This window comes from Pleuronectes platessa, chromosome 7, assembly GCF_947347685.1.
Source record: "Pleuronectes platessa chromosome 7, fPlePla1.1, whole genome shotgun sequence".
In the NCBI taxonomy this organism is placed as follows: domain Eukaryota; kingdom Metazoa; phylum Chordata; class Actinopteri; order Pleuronectiformes; family Pleuronectidae; genus Pleuronectes; species Pleuronectes platessa.
In genome coordinates, this window is record NC_070632.1 from 5,927,779 (window position 1) to 5,944,815 (window position 17,037).

A 17,037-nucleotide genomic window follows, 5' to 3' on the forward strand; every position below is an offset into this window, starting at 1 on the left:
TCAACGGCGATGAAGCTGCGATCGGGGGGGGGGGGGGGGGGGGGGGGGCCTTTGTCGCCCACAAACCACAAAGAGAGTCAAACAGTATTTAGCACCTCGACCAGAAACATGAATCTTAAAGTGCAAAATACAAAAGCAAAATCTGAATGAAACCCAAAACATAGACATAGCTCAAGCCTGTCTCACACTGGCCAAATCATTTCCCTATCTAATATTATTTGTGCTTTTCCCATTTACGTGCTAAAATGTCAAATTTTGCTCTGGACACAAACCGGCTGTGTTCACATTGATTTCCATTTGTAATCCACCTGAGGTAAGAGTCCTTTAAAGACATCAAGGCCTTCTCGCTTCAAAGGCAGTTTCTGAGATGAACTTATCCCATTTCCTCTGCCACAGAGCCAAAGCTTTCTCCTGTTGATTTGGAGCCAGAGAACTGTACCTGGAGAAACAGACAGGGACAGGTCAGAGAGCGGTTTCATCGAAGTAAATGTGAAATGTGTTCATCCCACCTGAGCCGACTCTCACCTAATAGAGTTAGTTGCCAGCTGTTTGAGGGAACCCAGGTGGGAGCTCAGCCCACCGAGGCCCACAAAGGCTTCGTAGAAGTCGTACGAGAGGCCGGAGGCACCGAACATGGCCGGGTCGTCCGAACTGATGACCACCGGGTGGCCCTCCGCCATCAGAGCAGCTGCCGGATGATTCCGCAAATCATTCACCAACATCAGCACCTGAATGAGGACATGAGGAGAAGGCATTCAAAATGGAGCTCATTATTCCAGTGTAGAGTTCTGTTTGAGAGATGACAGGGCACCTGGTTGGAGATGGGGCAAACTTCCACAGCCACTCCTCTCTTCCTGGATATGTCTTTGGCCACTGGATGGCGTGGCAGAGCAAATCCGTGGCCAATGCGCGACGTGTTGAACAAAAGAGCATCCAGCAGGTTCTGGTCGACCTCCGTGCCCTCGAGGTCTGTGTGGAGTAAAGAGAAATTAATATCAAACGATGCTAAAACACATGGACTGATCTGTTCATGCATTTAATTAGTTTTACCCAAAAGTTAAACATTTAAACTTCCTTCTCTAAGATCTACGGTGGAAAGAAAGGGTCAGTGATCCCTTCAGAAATGTCTGAAGGATGTGATGTGCTCAGATTTTAAACATGTATCATATATTTGACATAAAAGACTCAAATCATTGTTTTGTTCTCGTCCATATCGACATCATTCCAAAATTCATAGTGTAGCCTGGAGAGAGAACGTGAGCCCCTTTTCATCTGGAGATAACAAACCTCAAATCAATAAAAGCAGATTGGAGGTTTGTGCTGTAGCTACTCTTGACTTATAAAAAATACATTTTGAGTCTCTGCTTTTCTCCAGCAGCACCGACTGAGGTGAAGCATTAAGAGAAGGATCTTAAAACTGAGGATGAAGAACTGTTATTTGCGCAAAAGTAGCGTTCTGTGCTACACGGTAAAGAATGAAGTTACTTCTCAAATCAAACACTGATGAACTCACCCGTCTCTCCAGCGTGGAAATAGAAAGGGAGCGTGACCCCCCTCTCTGCCGGCAGTGATAGGGCCTCTCTGTAGAACCAGAGCGGTCGGCCTGTGTCCTCGCGGCCCACCTGCACATGCAGGGACAAAGTGAACCCTCTACTCAATGATTTGTTCACTTTCTTTAACCTCTTTCTTTGGCCTTTATGGACATTTTTACCATTTTCCCTGGAAACAATTCGTGGATCTTGATGAAAAACCAGGCACATTCAGGAGGCTGATATAAGAGTGTGATTTGTGCTGCAGCTTTATTTAACTTAAGAGCACTGTTGGGCCTTGGTGTCATTCTGTTTTTTAGATAAAGAAAATCAGTACAAGCTGTGCCCACTCTACCTCTGCTGCTCAACACTATTCATACTATAAGATATTTTAATACCCACCAGGTCAAAACCAGCCATGATGTCTGGGAAGTCTTTCTGTAGCTTCATGGCCGTCTCCACAGCTCCAGTCATCGTGGAAACAGTCACGCTCCTGAAGAAAACTCTGTGTCAGTGTGATCTGTGACATGTCTACATCCTCTGATATCTTCCAGTGAGGGCAACGTGCAGAATGCCATTCAGAGGAATCGGTCAATTTAATTAGAAAGGCATTCTGAGCAGTCACCTGCTGATTGTGTAGATGATTCTCGCTCCGTAGAAGTCTGGGTGGTCGTCTGTGAACCGTCTGGTGACGTCCTGGTAGGTCTTCAGAGTCCAGGCCGAGTCGTGAGTGCTGCCGTCCAGTTCATATATCTGAGTATCAAGAAAAAGTTACTTAGAAAAACAATTATACTAATAGACGGGAGAATACACGTAATACTCAAAGACATCCGCTCACATGTGGGAGTAAAGCTCGTAGTTCTAAATACATGACGTTGTCCAGGTAGAACTCAGTCAGGCCTTGGTAGTAATAGTCTCTGAAGACAGGAGCATACGTGACCAGACCCCACAGTGCATAGAAGCACTGTTCAAACACGTTCCATACCACATCCTGACTGGGGTAAACACCTTCTGGATCCTGATCCGTGAAGAGCGTCAGGTTCCGCAGGATGCTGTGGATATGAAGACACAGTTATGATCTGATTAACAGATAAAGATGTCCACAGCATTTGTTTCTTGGCATCTCTGTGTAGATGGCCGTCCACTCCAAGTGGACCAAGGGTTTAACGAAAAGATATTCTCTTTCCAGATTCATATAAGGTCACTGTGACCTTCGACCTTTCGCTAGAGAAATCCAATCACTTCATCTTTGAGTCCCAGTGGCAACTGATCAGAGGTTGAAGAAATTCCTTCAAGATATTTGATCAAATCTTGGTTCTATCTGAAGTCCTAGTGGCAGCAGAGTGTGGTTCACCTGTCGTCCAGGTCTGTGGTGTTACTGGTCTTGGCCCTCAGGTTTTCCAGCAGGTTCCAGGGGGAGCAGCGCGGCAGAGGTTTCGGCAACTGGGACGAGAAGATGAACCTGACGGAGTGGCTGTCGGTGAAGCACATGTAGCAGTGGGGCCGATAGGTTGCGTTCTTCACCAGCCACAGTGGATCAGCCATGGAGAAGTCATGGACGTGTAGAGCGCCCCCTAGAGACAGAAAATTATAGAATTATCTCGACATAAAGAACCGGAATACCTACAACAAACCTGACTCTATCAATTAAGAGGTTTTGTACAAGAACTTAATTCATCTACAGATAATTGTCTCAATATGTCGATGACCTGGTTCATCTATTAAAATGTCATGTAGCAGTGAAACATGTTGAGCTTTAAAGTGACATCTTCAAATATCCAAACTTTAAAGATATTTAGTTACATGACGAGAAAATCTGCCAACCTTCTTTATTGAGACTAAATTGATTGTTTCTTAAAATATCTGCTTTCCTGTCAATAAACTTAACAGTTAACTAGTTAATTGTTTCGTCCGGGATATGCAGTTATGATAAAAACTAGACCTGGACCCAATATCAATGCTGACACGGATAAATCTGTGAAAGACTCAAATCAGCTGTTTTTTAATCAGCTAAATGAGAAATTGCTCAGACTCTTATGAAGAGAATTACAAAATGTGATCCATGAAGACACTGATCCTAAACTACAGCTCACAACAAACAGCTAACCCTCCACTAAGATGCTGGACGTACCTTTAGGCATCTTCTGCAGGAGGCTGAAGATGGGACTGGACCTGATGAGGTCTCTGGCCTTGAAGAAGTGCATGGCGGGGGGGAAGTCTGCTCTCAGAACCTCCCTCTGCTTCATGTTAAACAGCAGCGCATCCACACGCTGCTCAGCGTCGCTCAGCACCACCTGCCCACCCGTCTGCATGGAGGCCTCCTGCTCGATGAGGGCCTCCCTCTGTCTGGGGTCCGGGACAGAGAGGACCCCGGCCAGGTAGTGCATGACCAGGAGACACGCCGCTGCCACGAGGGGGCGCTGTAGCTGGACTGCCATGGTCTTGAAAAAGAATGAATATAAGATAAGACACTGCCAACAGGACAAATGAGAAAAAGGGGAAGTGAAAGCAGCTGATGTTTAAAATTACCTTTCACTATTATCTGTGGGGGAAGGCAATTTTATTTTTAAAGCACTTTTCATACACAGAGTTTGATTCAATGAGCTTTACAGGAAAGAGCTACAAATAAAATATAAAAATATAAAAGCACAGTTAACAACAAAAGATAAAAGAGATAGATGTGTGAAAATTAGGAGAAAAATAATATAAAAATAAAATAAAGGTTGTCAAGCTGTTTGTTCACTGTTGTTCTGTTTATATATCTTTATAACACTGGTGTTATAAAAAACACGATCTAAGGAGTAAAGCAACCCGAGTCAACAACAACTCGATGTTTTATTTTAGTAAACAAGCGTTTTACTCTTTTGTAAATAAACAACACAAAAAGTACTTGAACACGACCAACAGTGAATATAAAGCACGTTACCTTCAGTTTCGGCTGCAGGTGAATGTTAAACTCTGTATTTTAAAAGCACAATAAGAAGAACCGACACTGACACGACGCAGTCCGCTGGGAAATACGTGCGTGTTTAACTCGAATCCGTTACTTTACGGCGTGAATATGATGTAAACAACGAAGCTCGCAACGCAGAAACACTACAGTTTACGCACAGCTGGTGTTTACGTGTTTGTGAATCTTTACGTCCCAGTGATTTCTATACTTCCGCTGTTTTGCATCTAAGCCCCGCCTTCTCCTCTGTGATTGGCCGAGACAGAGCTCGCTCGGGCGGCTGATTGGTGGACTTTGGACGCATTAACGGTCCGTAACACAGAGAGTATAGGTTTATGTTTTTTACTTTTTAACTGCGTTACATTTACGCATTTATCAAATAATGTAAACTGAAAAAAAAGGGAAAAGCAGTTTTTGTAACATGGAATACTGCAATAATATATATGTATGTAATTGTATTATAGATGATAGCATAAATATATATAATATAATCCCTCACCTGTTGCTTACAGTATTTTTGTTATTCAACTATGTTTCCTATTTATCTATATTTTCTATATTTATACTTGCAAAAATATATGTGTAAACCTGCTTGGCAATAAAACCTGAATCTGATTGATCAACAAATTGATTATTATTAAGGTCGTTTTGAGATTTTCAAATATTTAAGTAGAAGAATAAGATTTCATCCATTAGATGTAAACGAGAACAAAGTGCTGTCATTATTAACTGTTCCTGTTTTATTTGTATTTTATTGTCCTTACTTTATCAAATTGTTATAATTATTGTTATTGATATTATTATCCACACATTTATCATCTATATTGATCGTTTTGAGGGTCATGCAGGTTGGAGTCATTCTATCATTATTGCTATATTATCTTTGTGGTTATTATTCAGTTAAATACCTCCCTCACCCAGTCCCAGTGACATGAAGACGAGACACAACCTGCTTTTAGGAACTTCACAGACACTATTAATATGTAGATGAACAAATGAATATCATCAGATATACCAAACATTTTAGAGGTTAAAGAACAAGATGGTTGTTTACCGTTTCTTCTTTCTTCAAATATTCACATGACCTGTGTGAAACAAAGATGCATTGACAACTCAGTACAATTATCCCCTTCACATAGAAACTGAAAAGTTGCTTTAAGGTTTAACTTTGCTTAAGTCAAATCCTTCTAATACCTTTATTCAGAAGCAATTTATATATTTCTTATTAAATTCCATTCAGATTTGTATCATCTTTTACATAAATGTAAGAATCTTACAGCTTAAATCCAATTTTCTTTTAACATTCAATCTATTTGTTTAATGTTATATACGGAGCCGTTTTTTCCTTTTACAATTTAACTCTACAACTTAGCTTAATTAGGCTCAATTAAAGTGCCTTAATTACACGCCTCAACCGCCGATTGCGTCCTCATTAGGCGTGGACAAAAGAATATATTACTTGTTGGCTCACAGGGAGCCCGTGGAAGGAGGCCTGAGGAGCTGCAGAGCTTCCTCCACCCCTGACGTCACATCACATCACCGACTGCTGCAGACGTGAGGGGTCGGTGGAGGCAGCATATGATCGGTGGAGGGTGTTTGTCAGGAGGTCGGGCTCTAATGAGAGGCGATGGTGTGAGCCGCTCTGATAGATTAATGCATTGTCTGGCGTTGGCCCTCTGGTTTGGCTGTTTGCATTTCATTACTTTTAGCCTTTCAGTTTCTCTTAACAAATTACTGATACATGTCCCATTACTATGCGCTGGCACGGCCTCTTTGTACGTTCATTTATTCACAGCAGATACAATTAAAGGACAGTTGCAAGTTTCAGGCCAAATGAAGTTGGAAAAAAAAATAAAAACATTGGAAAACAATTATGATTTCAGTGATAAAACAAACTCTTGTTCAAGAAAAGTTATTTATTTCTAAGAAATGTACAGTATAGAAAATACTCAGTTCCATTTCCAAAATAATCTATGTCAGTCAGATAAGAACTTGTAAACGTCACTTAAAAACACACAGGTCTTTTTTTTTTCAATACCCCCATGCTACTGAGGTAAAAGACAACTGCTTTAAAAAAAAAAACAAGAAAAAAAGAAAGAAACAGACACCACATTTATATTAAAACGAGTCCAAAAATGTACAAAAATTCTTAAAAGAGCAAATAAATATGATTCACATTTAATCACGTCTAAATGGTTTTCACTAGTGCAGAGGGATGACAGCAGGGTAACAGATGAAGAGTTGAACACACACTTCCAGTCGTCTGGTGTCGATTCTACACCCCAGTAACACACACACAAACCCACCCACACACACACACGCCACATCTGTACACCATAAGACAGTATCACAACCTCACAGATCTTTAAAAACAAACACTGCCCTCCACACGTTAGACAGCACGAGAGAACACGCTACCTCCACAGTGGCCCCATCAGACTCACCTAATATTGAGACAATTCCCTATTTCAACAGAATAGCAAGTCATCTATGACAAGTCTTGTGTGACACGTTTATAAAATTGTGTCTCACAGCTGCTAGCATTTTCATGTTCCGCCATTTTCCCCCCTCAAACAAAGCCTTATTTACATATTTCTAAGGCCTATACACTTCTGCCAAACTCTAATAAACTCTATCACAGACCCTAGATTGGAATACTGCCTACTTTGTCTAGTTTCAACGACATGTAGGCAGGGAGGCATGCAATCTGTACAACAAAGTCCCAGCGATGACATTAAAACACTGGGAGGGAAAGGTACCCAGTAGACAGTGTCCACTGGCACCAGCACACTGTGACCAACCGACAGTTGAAAGATCACGACAGCGCCTCGTTGAGTCCAGATCTGTGCGCACGGCGACCGTAGATTTCATCTCATGAGGGAAGTATTGTAAGGCCGTTTCTTCATCAGTTCTCAGAGTCTAAAAAACTACCAGAGTGAAGCTAAAGCTGGTCAGAGAACATAGACCCACAGGAGTCTGGCAGAGCATGATAGGAAGTAAAGGGGACCGTAAATGCCACTGACGGGCTGGATGAGGTAGATTCATTTGCTGCCATCGCTTGTTGGGGGGAGGGGGGGGTCACACAGGTGCAACATTGATATGCTAGGGTGAATGAAAGAATCCCCAAAATAATACACCAGTTATGAGAAAACGACACATGTTGACGAGGCCAAAATTAATTGTGATGACAAATCAAATTTACAGGAATGTAGAAAAACAAATTAAATCAATTTCTCTTGCAATAACACAAACACAAACAGACTGACAGCTTGCTGAGCCAAATATTGTTCAGGACGATGAAGACAGACCCCTTTTAAAAAAACAAGTTCATCACGTGAGGTGGTTGTCACGGTCGTTAGCCACGTTTTTCCTTTTGCTGCTCCTCTTACATATAGTGATTCAGAAAAATACCCGTATATATAGAAACTGTACACCCTGAGGATATGTTTAGTCGTGAAACGGTGACGAGGAAGGAACCATGCGAAGCGAAGGGCTGTGAACAAACAAAAGGACTAAAGCTACACATGTTTGTAGGTGGAATGTAAAAAACGTCCTAAAAACACAACAGCGGGATTTGATGGGTCTGTGGTGGTTGTGTGTGTGTGTGTGTGTGTGTGTGTGTGTGTGTGTGTGTGTGTGTGTGTGTGTGTGTGTGTGTACACCAGCTAGTGGGATAGATTTACCTCATCTGTAATAAGAGGTTGGACTCTACAGTAAAAGTGAATATATATATATTTTTTTTCATACATATATACGTTACCAGGCATTGACTAAAAATAAGACTATCCAAGGCCTCTCAATTCTAGACCAACAGAAACCATGTAGTGCACAACAGAGACGAGTGTGGTCGGATAGAAATATCACCATCTTGGTTGCTTCCCTCTCTGCTAAGTCAAAGACATTCTCATCAGTGAAGGCAGCTATGAAAGATGCATATTCTGCAATGGGGGGGGGGGGGGGGGGGGATAGACAGTGACTGACTGGGCCCTTTCAGGACGGTTTTCATGCTTCAGACAGATGATCAGTGTTCGTGCTCTTTCACATGCAGCTACTGTGCCGTAACCTACACATTCACTCATACATTCACAAAAGGGGACCAAGGCAGCTGGCAAGGGGGCCTGCGAGTCGACCGGGTCAGGCTGACAGTCTCATAGTACCTCCTTTTTCTACACCTGAGTTTCAAGATACAGTCGGAACAGAAAATAGTAGTAACAAAAAAAAAAAAAAAAATTCCCTTTCCTCAGTATGAAGGATTCATTCAGTGAACAGGACGGGCAGGCCGAGTTCAGTGGCCTTTAATGCTTCCGTGTTCCAACTCCTCAAAGAGGAAAGGGCTTCTTGAAGGCAGCGTCCCCTGTGTTTGACAGGTGGAACTAGTGGTTAAAAAAAGGTTGCCCTTCTCCTGGAGGATTCGAGTTCAAAAGGCTCCGGATGAGAGCAGGTGAGTCCTCGAGTGAATCTTCCAACAGATCCACAGAGCTGTTCAGTTCTGGACCCCTGTGAGAGAGCTCTGTGTGCAGAAGAGCAGGGGAACCGTTCTCCAGGGCTAAATAACATTTCACATTTTTTATCATCTTAGTCAAACCAGCTGCTTGGTCAGATACTCAGGTCCAATGGTGGGTAGAGCCGAGCTCCAAGAAATCTGTTCAGTGGGAGAGAATCACTAAAAGATGCGTGTGAAGCGAAGCCTCTCATCTGTGGCCTCTGTCTGCCCAGTCAGCATTTATCTTCTTTCTTTTCAGCTCGCCGCTTTGTCCAGATGTTCTTTGATATTGACATGTCTGAAAGAAGAAGAACGAGTTGAACAAATAGAATTTAGAACAGAATAGAGCACATGTGTTAAACGCCTTTTGGCAGCATTATCGTGATCTTAGGAATAGTAACTGAAGGTATGAAATATACGTAACAGCAGGTAGGAAAGTTCTGTATATTTATGTTAGTTCCACTCACTCTGCTCACACGTCACACTCCCTGTTTACTGTTGGGGCCGCCTGGAGCCGTCATCATTTGTTGCCTGTAAACACAGAAAAATAAATAATGTTAACACTCATTTAAATGGGACCAATTTGGTTCATGTCTTTCTTAATGATTTTTGCTGCATCCACTGAAATAAGTAATATTAGCTAAGGCCTCAGCCCACTTTCATCTGATTGGCCAGACATCAGGAAGCCCGTCAGGGGGCAGTGCATACTTCATCCCCTTATCAGTACCAGGACCAGTAACTATTAGTAAGTATGTAATAGAACATAATTGAATGCAAAAGACAACTTCTAAAATCCATCTCTTCGTGGCTGAGACTGAATCAGATACAGAATCAGAGAGTATCGATATCTGCAGCACCAAAGATTATAACGTCTTCGAAACTTTTTTATCCCATTATGGGACATAACTGGATTTAGTTTTTCAAATCATAGTGACAAATATTATGAAAAATGGACAAAAGCAGAAAAGTGATATAGAAGCTCAAAGAGAAATAACAACATGGCCATGAGAGCTGCAGGAGAATGTGTTTTTTACCCTGGGTGTAGGAAGTGTTCTGGTGACAACATTCTCTGCTGAATCATCATGCCCTGGAAGTGCCCACCGGGCCGGGGATGCTGGTACATGGCCATGCGTGACTGACCCGGGGAGTAAGGCAGCTGCTGGGGCCGCTGCAGAGCCTCCATCAGGTGTGGGTGAGGTCTTTGGCCAGCATAGCGCCCTAGGTCTGGGTATGGCTGGCGAGGGTAAAGGCTTCCATTTCCAACTCCTCGGGCCTGAGACATGACATGTGGTGGAGGAACGCCACCGTGCTGCATCCCAGGGTGCATGACGCGAGGGTTGTACATGAAGCCAGACGCCATGTGTGCAGCCGGGTGTTGATGTGGCTGGGTGCTACGGTGGCGAGCAGCCGCATTATGGCTGTCCAGATCCAGGATTTCCTTTGGGCTGTCAGGTCGCTCTGAGCTCTCGGTTCCAGCTGGACTGCCAATGGCCTGCGACCTCCTTTCACGCTTTCCCTCCTCTGGGCCTGCGTCAGACACCGAGCCAGGGGAAACTAAACTTGTACCGTTTGAGGCTTCCGAGCCCTGCGGTGATAGACTGCTCTCCATCTTTGACTGAGCGTTGCTTCTGGCACTGGCTACAGGTAGGTAGGCGTTAGGAGCCATTGGCTGGTGAGGCTGATAAGGAGACCGATGCCACTCATCTTGAGGATAGCCCCCTCTACTGGGGGCTTGGTTGTGAGTCTGAGCTTGCGGATGGTGCTGGGGGTAGAAGTGTTGCTGCTGGTACTGATGAGGTGGGTACATGTTGGGGTGGGCCTGAGGGTGCTGTTGGCCTTGCATGTGGTAGGAGTAGGCAGCTCCTCCCTGCTGGTGGTAGGAGGGGTGTTGAGCAGGATTGTGGTGGGGGTTGATGGTCTGGTTGTGGTAAGGGTGGTGAGCAGATGACGGCATGGACCTGCTCATGTTCGTCTGGCTGTAGTGTGGATGTTGAGGGTTGCCCATGCTGTATGGACCCATGGCTCCATTCACTTGGGACTGAGGAGGCATGGCTGGATTGTGACCCGGTGAGAGCCCTCTCTGAGCCTGCATACCCGTGTTACTGCTCAACAGCTGCGCTTGATGGTGGCCGGGGCTGAAATCCTGGTGTCTATAAATAACATTCGGAGGTCCGGATTTCATTCCGTTGTGCTGCGGAGGAACGGCACTACTTTCTGTGTCTGCTCTACTTGTCGGCTCACTGGGTCTCTGATTACCATGGTCTGCTGGGCTTGGCTGGGAGGGCAACAGTGGGCTAGGGTGACTGGGGGGTAAAGATGTGAGAGGAGCTGGCTGAGGGGGTCCAGGCTGGGCTCCTTGTGTAGCACTCTGTGGCATCCCATGCATGGGGCTGTTCTGTGTGGGAGAGATGTTTTGCTGGACTGGTTGTGGGGGTAACAGGGAATTGTGTTGCTGTGAATTCTGGGTCATGAGCTGGGGCGAGTTGGAAGGGGGGCATTGAGGGGGGGTACCCTGGGTGGCGCGAGGCAGCTGCTGCTGTTGTTTTTGGACGTTCTGCTGATGCTCACTTTGCTGATGTGAATTCTGCACGTGTGGGGAATTGTTCTCCGACATCTGCTGAGTGGAGTTCTGCGAGGCTGGTACTTGCAGTGGTGATGCATTCTGGGGATGAAGTGCAGGTCTTGGTTCGTATTGCTGTGGACTATTCTGTGTTTGCTGAGAGGTGTTGAGTGGAGCTGGATCCCTGGAGCTGATGTTACTTGTGTTGAGCTGGGTGGAAACAGTAGTGGCATTGGTGGGTTGAGGAGGACAGTTGGTGGTGGACTGACTCTCTGTTGATGTTGGCAGAAGCCCTGGTCCAGAGGGATTCTCTTGTAATCGGACCAATTTAGGGACTGGGGGGCTCTGCATTCCCTCCGCGGCCTCACTGTGGTGTCCTGTAGGACTGGGATTGGACGGGTGCTCTTGATTAATTGAAAAAGTGTTTTTGTGTGAAGAAGATTCTTTAGAAATGTTGCTGACAGCCATTTTGTTCTCCGACGTTGTGCCTGTTCACATACAGAAGGATGAAAGATGAGTTAGCACAAAAGAATAGCATGGGGAGGTTAGCATTGATGATTGATGAACTATAATTACAAGAAAAATGTAGCGTCAAAGAATACAGATATAAAGACAAGGAAAGAATAGATGTCTCATTTAATGCCACCTATAAAATGTGTTGCTGTGCCATTCCTTCACAGAAAAGATGCAAACACATCTGTAAGATTTCTGGAGATGCTTAACTGACAACAACCAGCGAGAGGTTTCACTACATTAATGAATATTAATTCTGCCACTTACTGTGAAAAATTATTAAAATCAAATTACAAAAAAACATTTGAGGGGGAGAAAGGGCAAGGATGTGTTCTGTGATGGTTAACAAATTGAGACACTAAGACTAGAAGGATAATTTGTGCAGAAAAAGGTTAGAGTGTACTTAGGTTCCTTCATGCAGAATGTGAAATGCAAAATAATAAGAGAGAAGGTCAGTTCTACCTTTGGGCTGTGTGTCTGTCTGTTGAGGGAGCTGGCTGTCTGGCCCATTGTCTTTAGCAGGATGCAGCAGCTGAACCTCAGGGGCAGGGGGAGGCTGCTGTGAGGGGTGAGCTGGGATGCTGCCAATTCCTGATGGGGGCCCAGGCCGCTGAAAGTTGCCCATGTGCTGATGAGGGGCACCAGCAGGGGGTCCAGAGGAGGCTGACAGCTGCTGCAGGGCCAGCATCTCTGGGCTTTCCAGCATGGAAGCCAAGCGTGTCCTGCCAGAGGAGTCTGGGTGGGTAACAGGGAGACGGGGGGACATGGGCCCCTGGGAGCTGACCCCTGCAGACATTTGATACTGGGCATTGGGAGGAGGGTGAGGGTATCCTGCAGCTTCTGGCCATGGTTTATGCCCTACTGGAGGTGGGACTCCACCGTAACCGAAGTTACGCTGGTTCACCATATTGGGATCTTGTACGTGCATCCCATTGGGTCTCTCCTGGTGATTCATACCAGGCCACATGTGTGAGAGAGCCATGCCAGGTGGCCTCAAGCCTGGGTAGTTGTGTTGAGTTGGTCCACCTGGTCCTGAGAATCTGTTGCCCATGGGGTGCATGGTGTGGCTCTCTGGATGGTGGTGGGCTGGGTACATGCTGGCTTCAGGAGGAGCTCCCGGCTGTAGGGCCATGGGACGTGGGCCCAGAGATGGGCCATGAGCCGGACCCATGTAAGGGTGCTGCTGCTGGTGTGGATGAGGCTGCTGTTTAGGATCCTGGCCCATTGGATACCTCGGGCCCATGTGATGTCCTTCTACCATGCGATGCTGAGAAAAACAGAAGAAAATGTTATAAGGGTATTTTGATAAGTATATCTCTACATCAGTCTGTACACATAAGGCAGCTACACATATTCAGACCTGCATTAATTGCACGCAGTACTACTGTAGCTAATACCAGTAACAGTAATCAATACCTGCATGTTGAAGTCACTGGCGAAGCGATTCAAATTAGGGTGTCCGTGCCTAGGAAGATGAGCTGAGTAAGCGAAGCGGGGGTCCATACCCATCCTCTGGGCATACATAGGTGGACCATGGTGAGCAGGGGGCCCATGTGGATGACGGAGCTGGTAAAATGGAGAGAATTCATTAATCTTTCCTTGTAGATTTCAGACAGAAATAGGATTAAGGTGGTTTAATTATATCTGAGAATTTGTGAGATATTAATTCAAACTTTAAAAAACCAAAGTTGTGTTGTCAATACCTGTTGCCCAGGGTGGTACAAGCCTCTCATGTCTCCTTCGTGGATGCGTTGATGGCTTGGAGGTAGGTTGTGAGGGTGAGGGGGGCCATTGGCCCAGTGAGGAGGAGGTGGTGGTCGTGTCAGCTTGTGCTCCTCTTCCTCTGAGGGTGTGGTGCCTTTGCCCCCCTGTGAGTTTCTCTTCCGTTGGACTTGCTCAGTGGCCTTGATCAGACTCTCAGGCCCCGAACCTTTACTGCCACGGTTGCGCTTTTTGTCTTTGCGCTCCTTGTCTTCTCGATTGATGTGGAATTCCTCGTCCGTGTCGCAGTCCTCTGATGGAATATGTTTTAAAATGGCCCGACTGAAACACCGGTCAAGGGACTCTGCCATGATACTGTACTCTGGAAGCAGACAGGGATCAACGTCAGGTGGGATCAAGACAACGCAAACAAAGGTTCTTTCACACAACCACATACACACAGTTACACACTCGAAACACCTGTAGCACATCCACTCATGTATACTCAAACAATAATAGGTTTTCATTCACTTCCTCTTTTCCTAACATACATCACCCCATCTCTTGGTCACTCTTAACCCTTACCCTCGAGCACTGCCAACTAATATGCATGTATGTGCCCATAGACACACACTTGCTCCTCTGTTCTCAGCTCACACCGGCTGACTGACCAGGTCAGAGGGCGTCGGTTGACCCCTGCTCCCTCCAACCCCTTCCTCCTCCATCCAGGCCCCCCTACACACTCTTCTACCCCCTGTCCCTGGGGAGAGCATTCAGTTGGATGGATGGCTCCAGACAGGGGGCTTAGGGCCTGGAATGTTTCTCTGGCACTGCAAGGCTCAGATCCCCCTGAGCACTGGAGCACAGCTCAATCACTCCCCATTAATCACTGTCAAGGCTGCCCTGGCCCCGGCCCCAAACCACCACTAGGTCCGGCCCCCTTTCTTTTGCTCTTTCTCCCACTCTCACCCCCCGTTTCTCACCCCCATGAACGCATATACACACTTCTTTCTCACAACATTCATCTACTGGAATTGGTTTTAATGCAATAGTCTCCTGCTGAGACAACCTGTTAATAGGAGGAACTGGATTTGTGTTAATTTACCACTGTCTTCTCCGTTGTACTCGATGCAGTTTTCAAACATGAGCTTCACATCAGCAACAAACTCCTCCTTAACAATGTAATCGCCATCATTGAGCTTTTTCTCAATGGTGGACAGGTCCATGGGCGTCTGAGGGGATATGAATAAGAGAATAACAATTAACACCTCATGCAAATATCCACACACACGTTCGGTGGTAAACCAAACATGAATTCATTAACTCACAAACACTATTAGTGAAAACAATGATAGTAACTTGTACCCGGATGAGCTCATGGTAATTGGGCGCGTAGGAGTCGTCCACAGGCTCCAAAAAAGGCCAAGCGTCTTTATGGGATTTCAGCACCTCAAGCACTGAAGATGAGATTAGATCAGTTCAGACATGTGGATTGAGACAAAGAAAGAGTCTCTAGTAGAGATCCTGTAAGCATACCTTTGTACAGGGCGGTGTAGTCATCATCCATTTCATAGCTGTAATGTCAAAACCCAGGACATGTTACAAATAAGAATCATTGAGTCATTCCAGTAGAGAGTGAAATCTCATGTCAGAAATGTACAAAGCCTCCTACAATTCTTTGTTCCTGCGTGTTCTGAGGACAGGTGAAGAAGGCTCCAGATTCAGGAGTTCAGGTGGCAGGTCCTTGCCTTCAGAGAGCAGCCAGGCCCTCTCCTCCCGCATCTTACGCCTTTTTGCTCTTTCTGAGATAGAAGGATAAACACGGGGGGCAATTAGACGAACAAACAATAAAAATCACCAGTCTCTGGAGGCTTCAGGCCAACAATGACTTAATTGCTTTTTCAGGCTTGCGAGTTACAGTTTAAATTGCACTTTGTGCCCATTGACAATGTCAGGGGAGTCAATGAAAACCAGGCGCTCGCCATCAGAGGCGGCAGCAATTCAGATAAGCAGAGAGAGCGATTCATGAGCCGTCTTTTCTTGGGCACAGCTGATCAAAAGAGCAGAAGAGAAATGTATCACCGCTTTATCTTTTAACATGAAAGGCAGAGAGGCCCTGCCAGCCCCCCTGCCGGGTGCATTAAAGATGTTTGAGGGTGGATTCCACATATGCAATGTACACAGAGAGCCGGCCAGGTCCTGCTGTTCATCTATAATACATTAATGAGGCTCCTCTACTGAAGCACAATCAGCAGTTCATTAACCCTTGACAGATGACATCAGAGGGAGGGAGAAAAGGAGAAGTGATCCTGTGATTAAAGGCCCTGAACATTCCCTCTCGCAGTCTCTGTGTACTATACATAAATCACAAGGCTTCCAGTGCAGCTATGCTACTGGAGATTTCTCAGCCGCTAAGAGCCAAACCAGCAGCAGTGGAAATGTTAAAGGCTGAGCATGGGGTGTCCTTCACGATCCATTCTGCCCTTCATCCCAGACCTGGAAGAGGAACATGAAAGACACCTACCTGCTGCTGACAGGTCGCTGATGAAAGAATATGAAATGACCGCTGCTCCTTGACTTTTTGACTTCTGGCAATTAGCTTCATTTTTGTTTAATAATTTTTCTGGCATTTACCAACAGGTTTTTATGATGATTATGATGTTGGATCCTTGGCACAACTTCCCATTTGTGACCCATCTATCTGCGTGTCCATCCATCTTACCCTCCACAGCTTTGATCTTCTCCAGCTTCTCCCTCTGCCGTTCTTCCTGCAGAATCCGCTCCTCTTCTCGTCGCTGCTCAGCCAGCAGAACCTGCCTGTCCAGCTCCTCGTCTTTCCTCTTGTCCTCCTCTGACACAGTCTTTGGACAGTCCTGAATACAAACACACAAGACAAGCCCGTTACTCTACACTGGAATCATCATGGGATAAGCTTGTAAGGATTAAGAGGAAGCTGAAACTTGAATATCTTTGCAACAGTAGGAATGATGGACAGAAGCAACCCAGACCCAAAATACTGCTAGGGGCTGAAACACCTTAATTACATGGGGAAGCACTGCACTAGCAAAAAAAAACTATATTTTCTGGAAAAACATATCATTATGTCTGTAAATAGATGTTTTCATTATGCTACTGCAGATGTAGTTTAAAAACATGTACACAGACAAACACACGCACCTCGTCCTCTGGCTGAAAGTGTTTTCCAGAGAAGCGCTGTGACGTGCGCACCGGGGTGGGGTCCAGCAGTTTCTGTTTCTGTTCTCGTTCCTGAAGAGAAAACAAAGAGAAAAAGATTAAGCTC

The 17,037-nt window shown here is 45.4% G+C and overlaps 2 protein-coding genes across 3 annotated transcripts in view; both read right to left on the minus strand.

Annotated features, from left to right (window-relative positions):
* Nucleotides 1-43: 43 nt before the first annotated feature.
* On the minus strand, nt 44-4,655 carry ada2a (adenosine deaminase 2a). The gene is made up of 10 exons (XM_053426857.1): nt 4,456-4,655; nt 3,661-3,970; nt 2,884-3,103; nt 2,368-2,581; nt 2,155-2,282; nt 1,932-2,022; nt 1,514-1,622; nt 812-969; nt 526-728; nt 44-439 (listed from the first exon to the last, which is right to left on the minus strand). The coding sequence occupies exons 2-10, from the start codon at nt 3,965-3,967 to the stop codon at nt 334-336; spliced, it is 1,536 nt and encodes a 511-aa protein (XP_053282832.1). The 5' UTR covers nt 3,968-3,970; nt 4,456-4,655; the 3' UTR covers nt 44-333.
* Nucleotides 4,656-8,437: 3,782 nt separating this feature from the next.
* The window catches only part of LOC128444421 (chromatin remodeling regulator CECR2), a 34,086-nt gene continuing 25,486 nt past the window's right edge, over nt 8,438-17,037 (minus strand). For both annotated transcript variants that reach the window (XM_053426903.1, XM_053426902.1), the window contains exons 8-19: nt 16,914-17,003; nt 16,459-16,609; nt 15,409-15,538; nt 15,273-15,310; nt 15,102-15,193; nt 14,842-14,968; nt 13,739-14,118; nt 13,452-13,601; nt 12,498-13,302; nt 9,997-12,010; nt 9,430-9,493; nt 8,438-9,260 (exon numbers count right to left, since the gene is read on the minus strand). In XM_053426903.1, the coding sequence (XP_053282878.1) occupies nt 9,442-9,493; nt 9,997-12,010; nt 12,498-13,302; nt 13,452-13,601; nt 13,739-14,118; nt 14,842-14,968; nt 15,102-15,193; nt 15,273-15,310; nt 15,409-15,538; nt 16,459-16,609; nt 16,914-17,003 (4,029 nt within the window). In that variant the 3' untranslated portion in view covers nt 8,438-9,260; nt 9,430-9,441. The remainder of the gene's footprint in view (nt 9,261-9,429; nt 9,494-9,996; nt 12,011-12,497; nt 13,303-13,451; nt 13,602-13,738; nt 14,119-14,841; nt 14,969-15,101; nt 15,194-15,272; nt 15,311-15,408; nt 15,539-16,458; nt 16,610-16,913; nt 17,004-17,037) is intronic.

Bases quoted from the DNA above. Each gene is read 5' to 3' on its own strand.
- ada2a (XM_053426857.1), bottom strand. From the start codon at position 3,967: ATGGCAGTCCAGCTACAGCGCCCCCTCGTGGCAGCGGCGTGTCTCCTG. The intron at 2,023-2,154 runs GTGACTGCTCAG...AGTTTTCTTCAG, and splicing joins ATCATCTACACAATCAGCAG to GAGCGTGACTGTTTCCACGA. The intron at 440-525 runs GTGAGAGTCGGC...CTGTTTCTCCAG, and splicing joins CTGGCAACTAACTCTATTAG to GTACAGTTCTCTGGCTCCAA.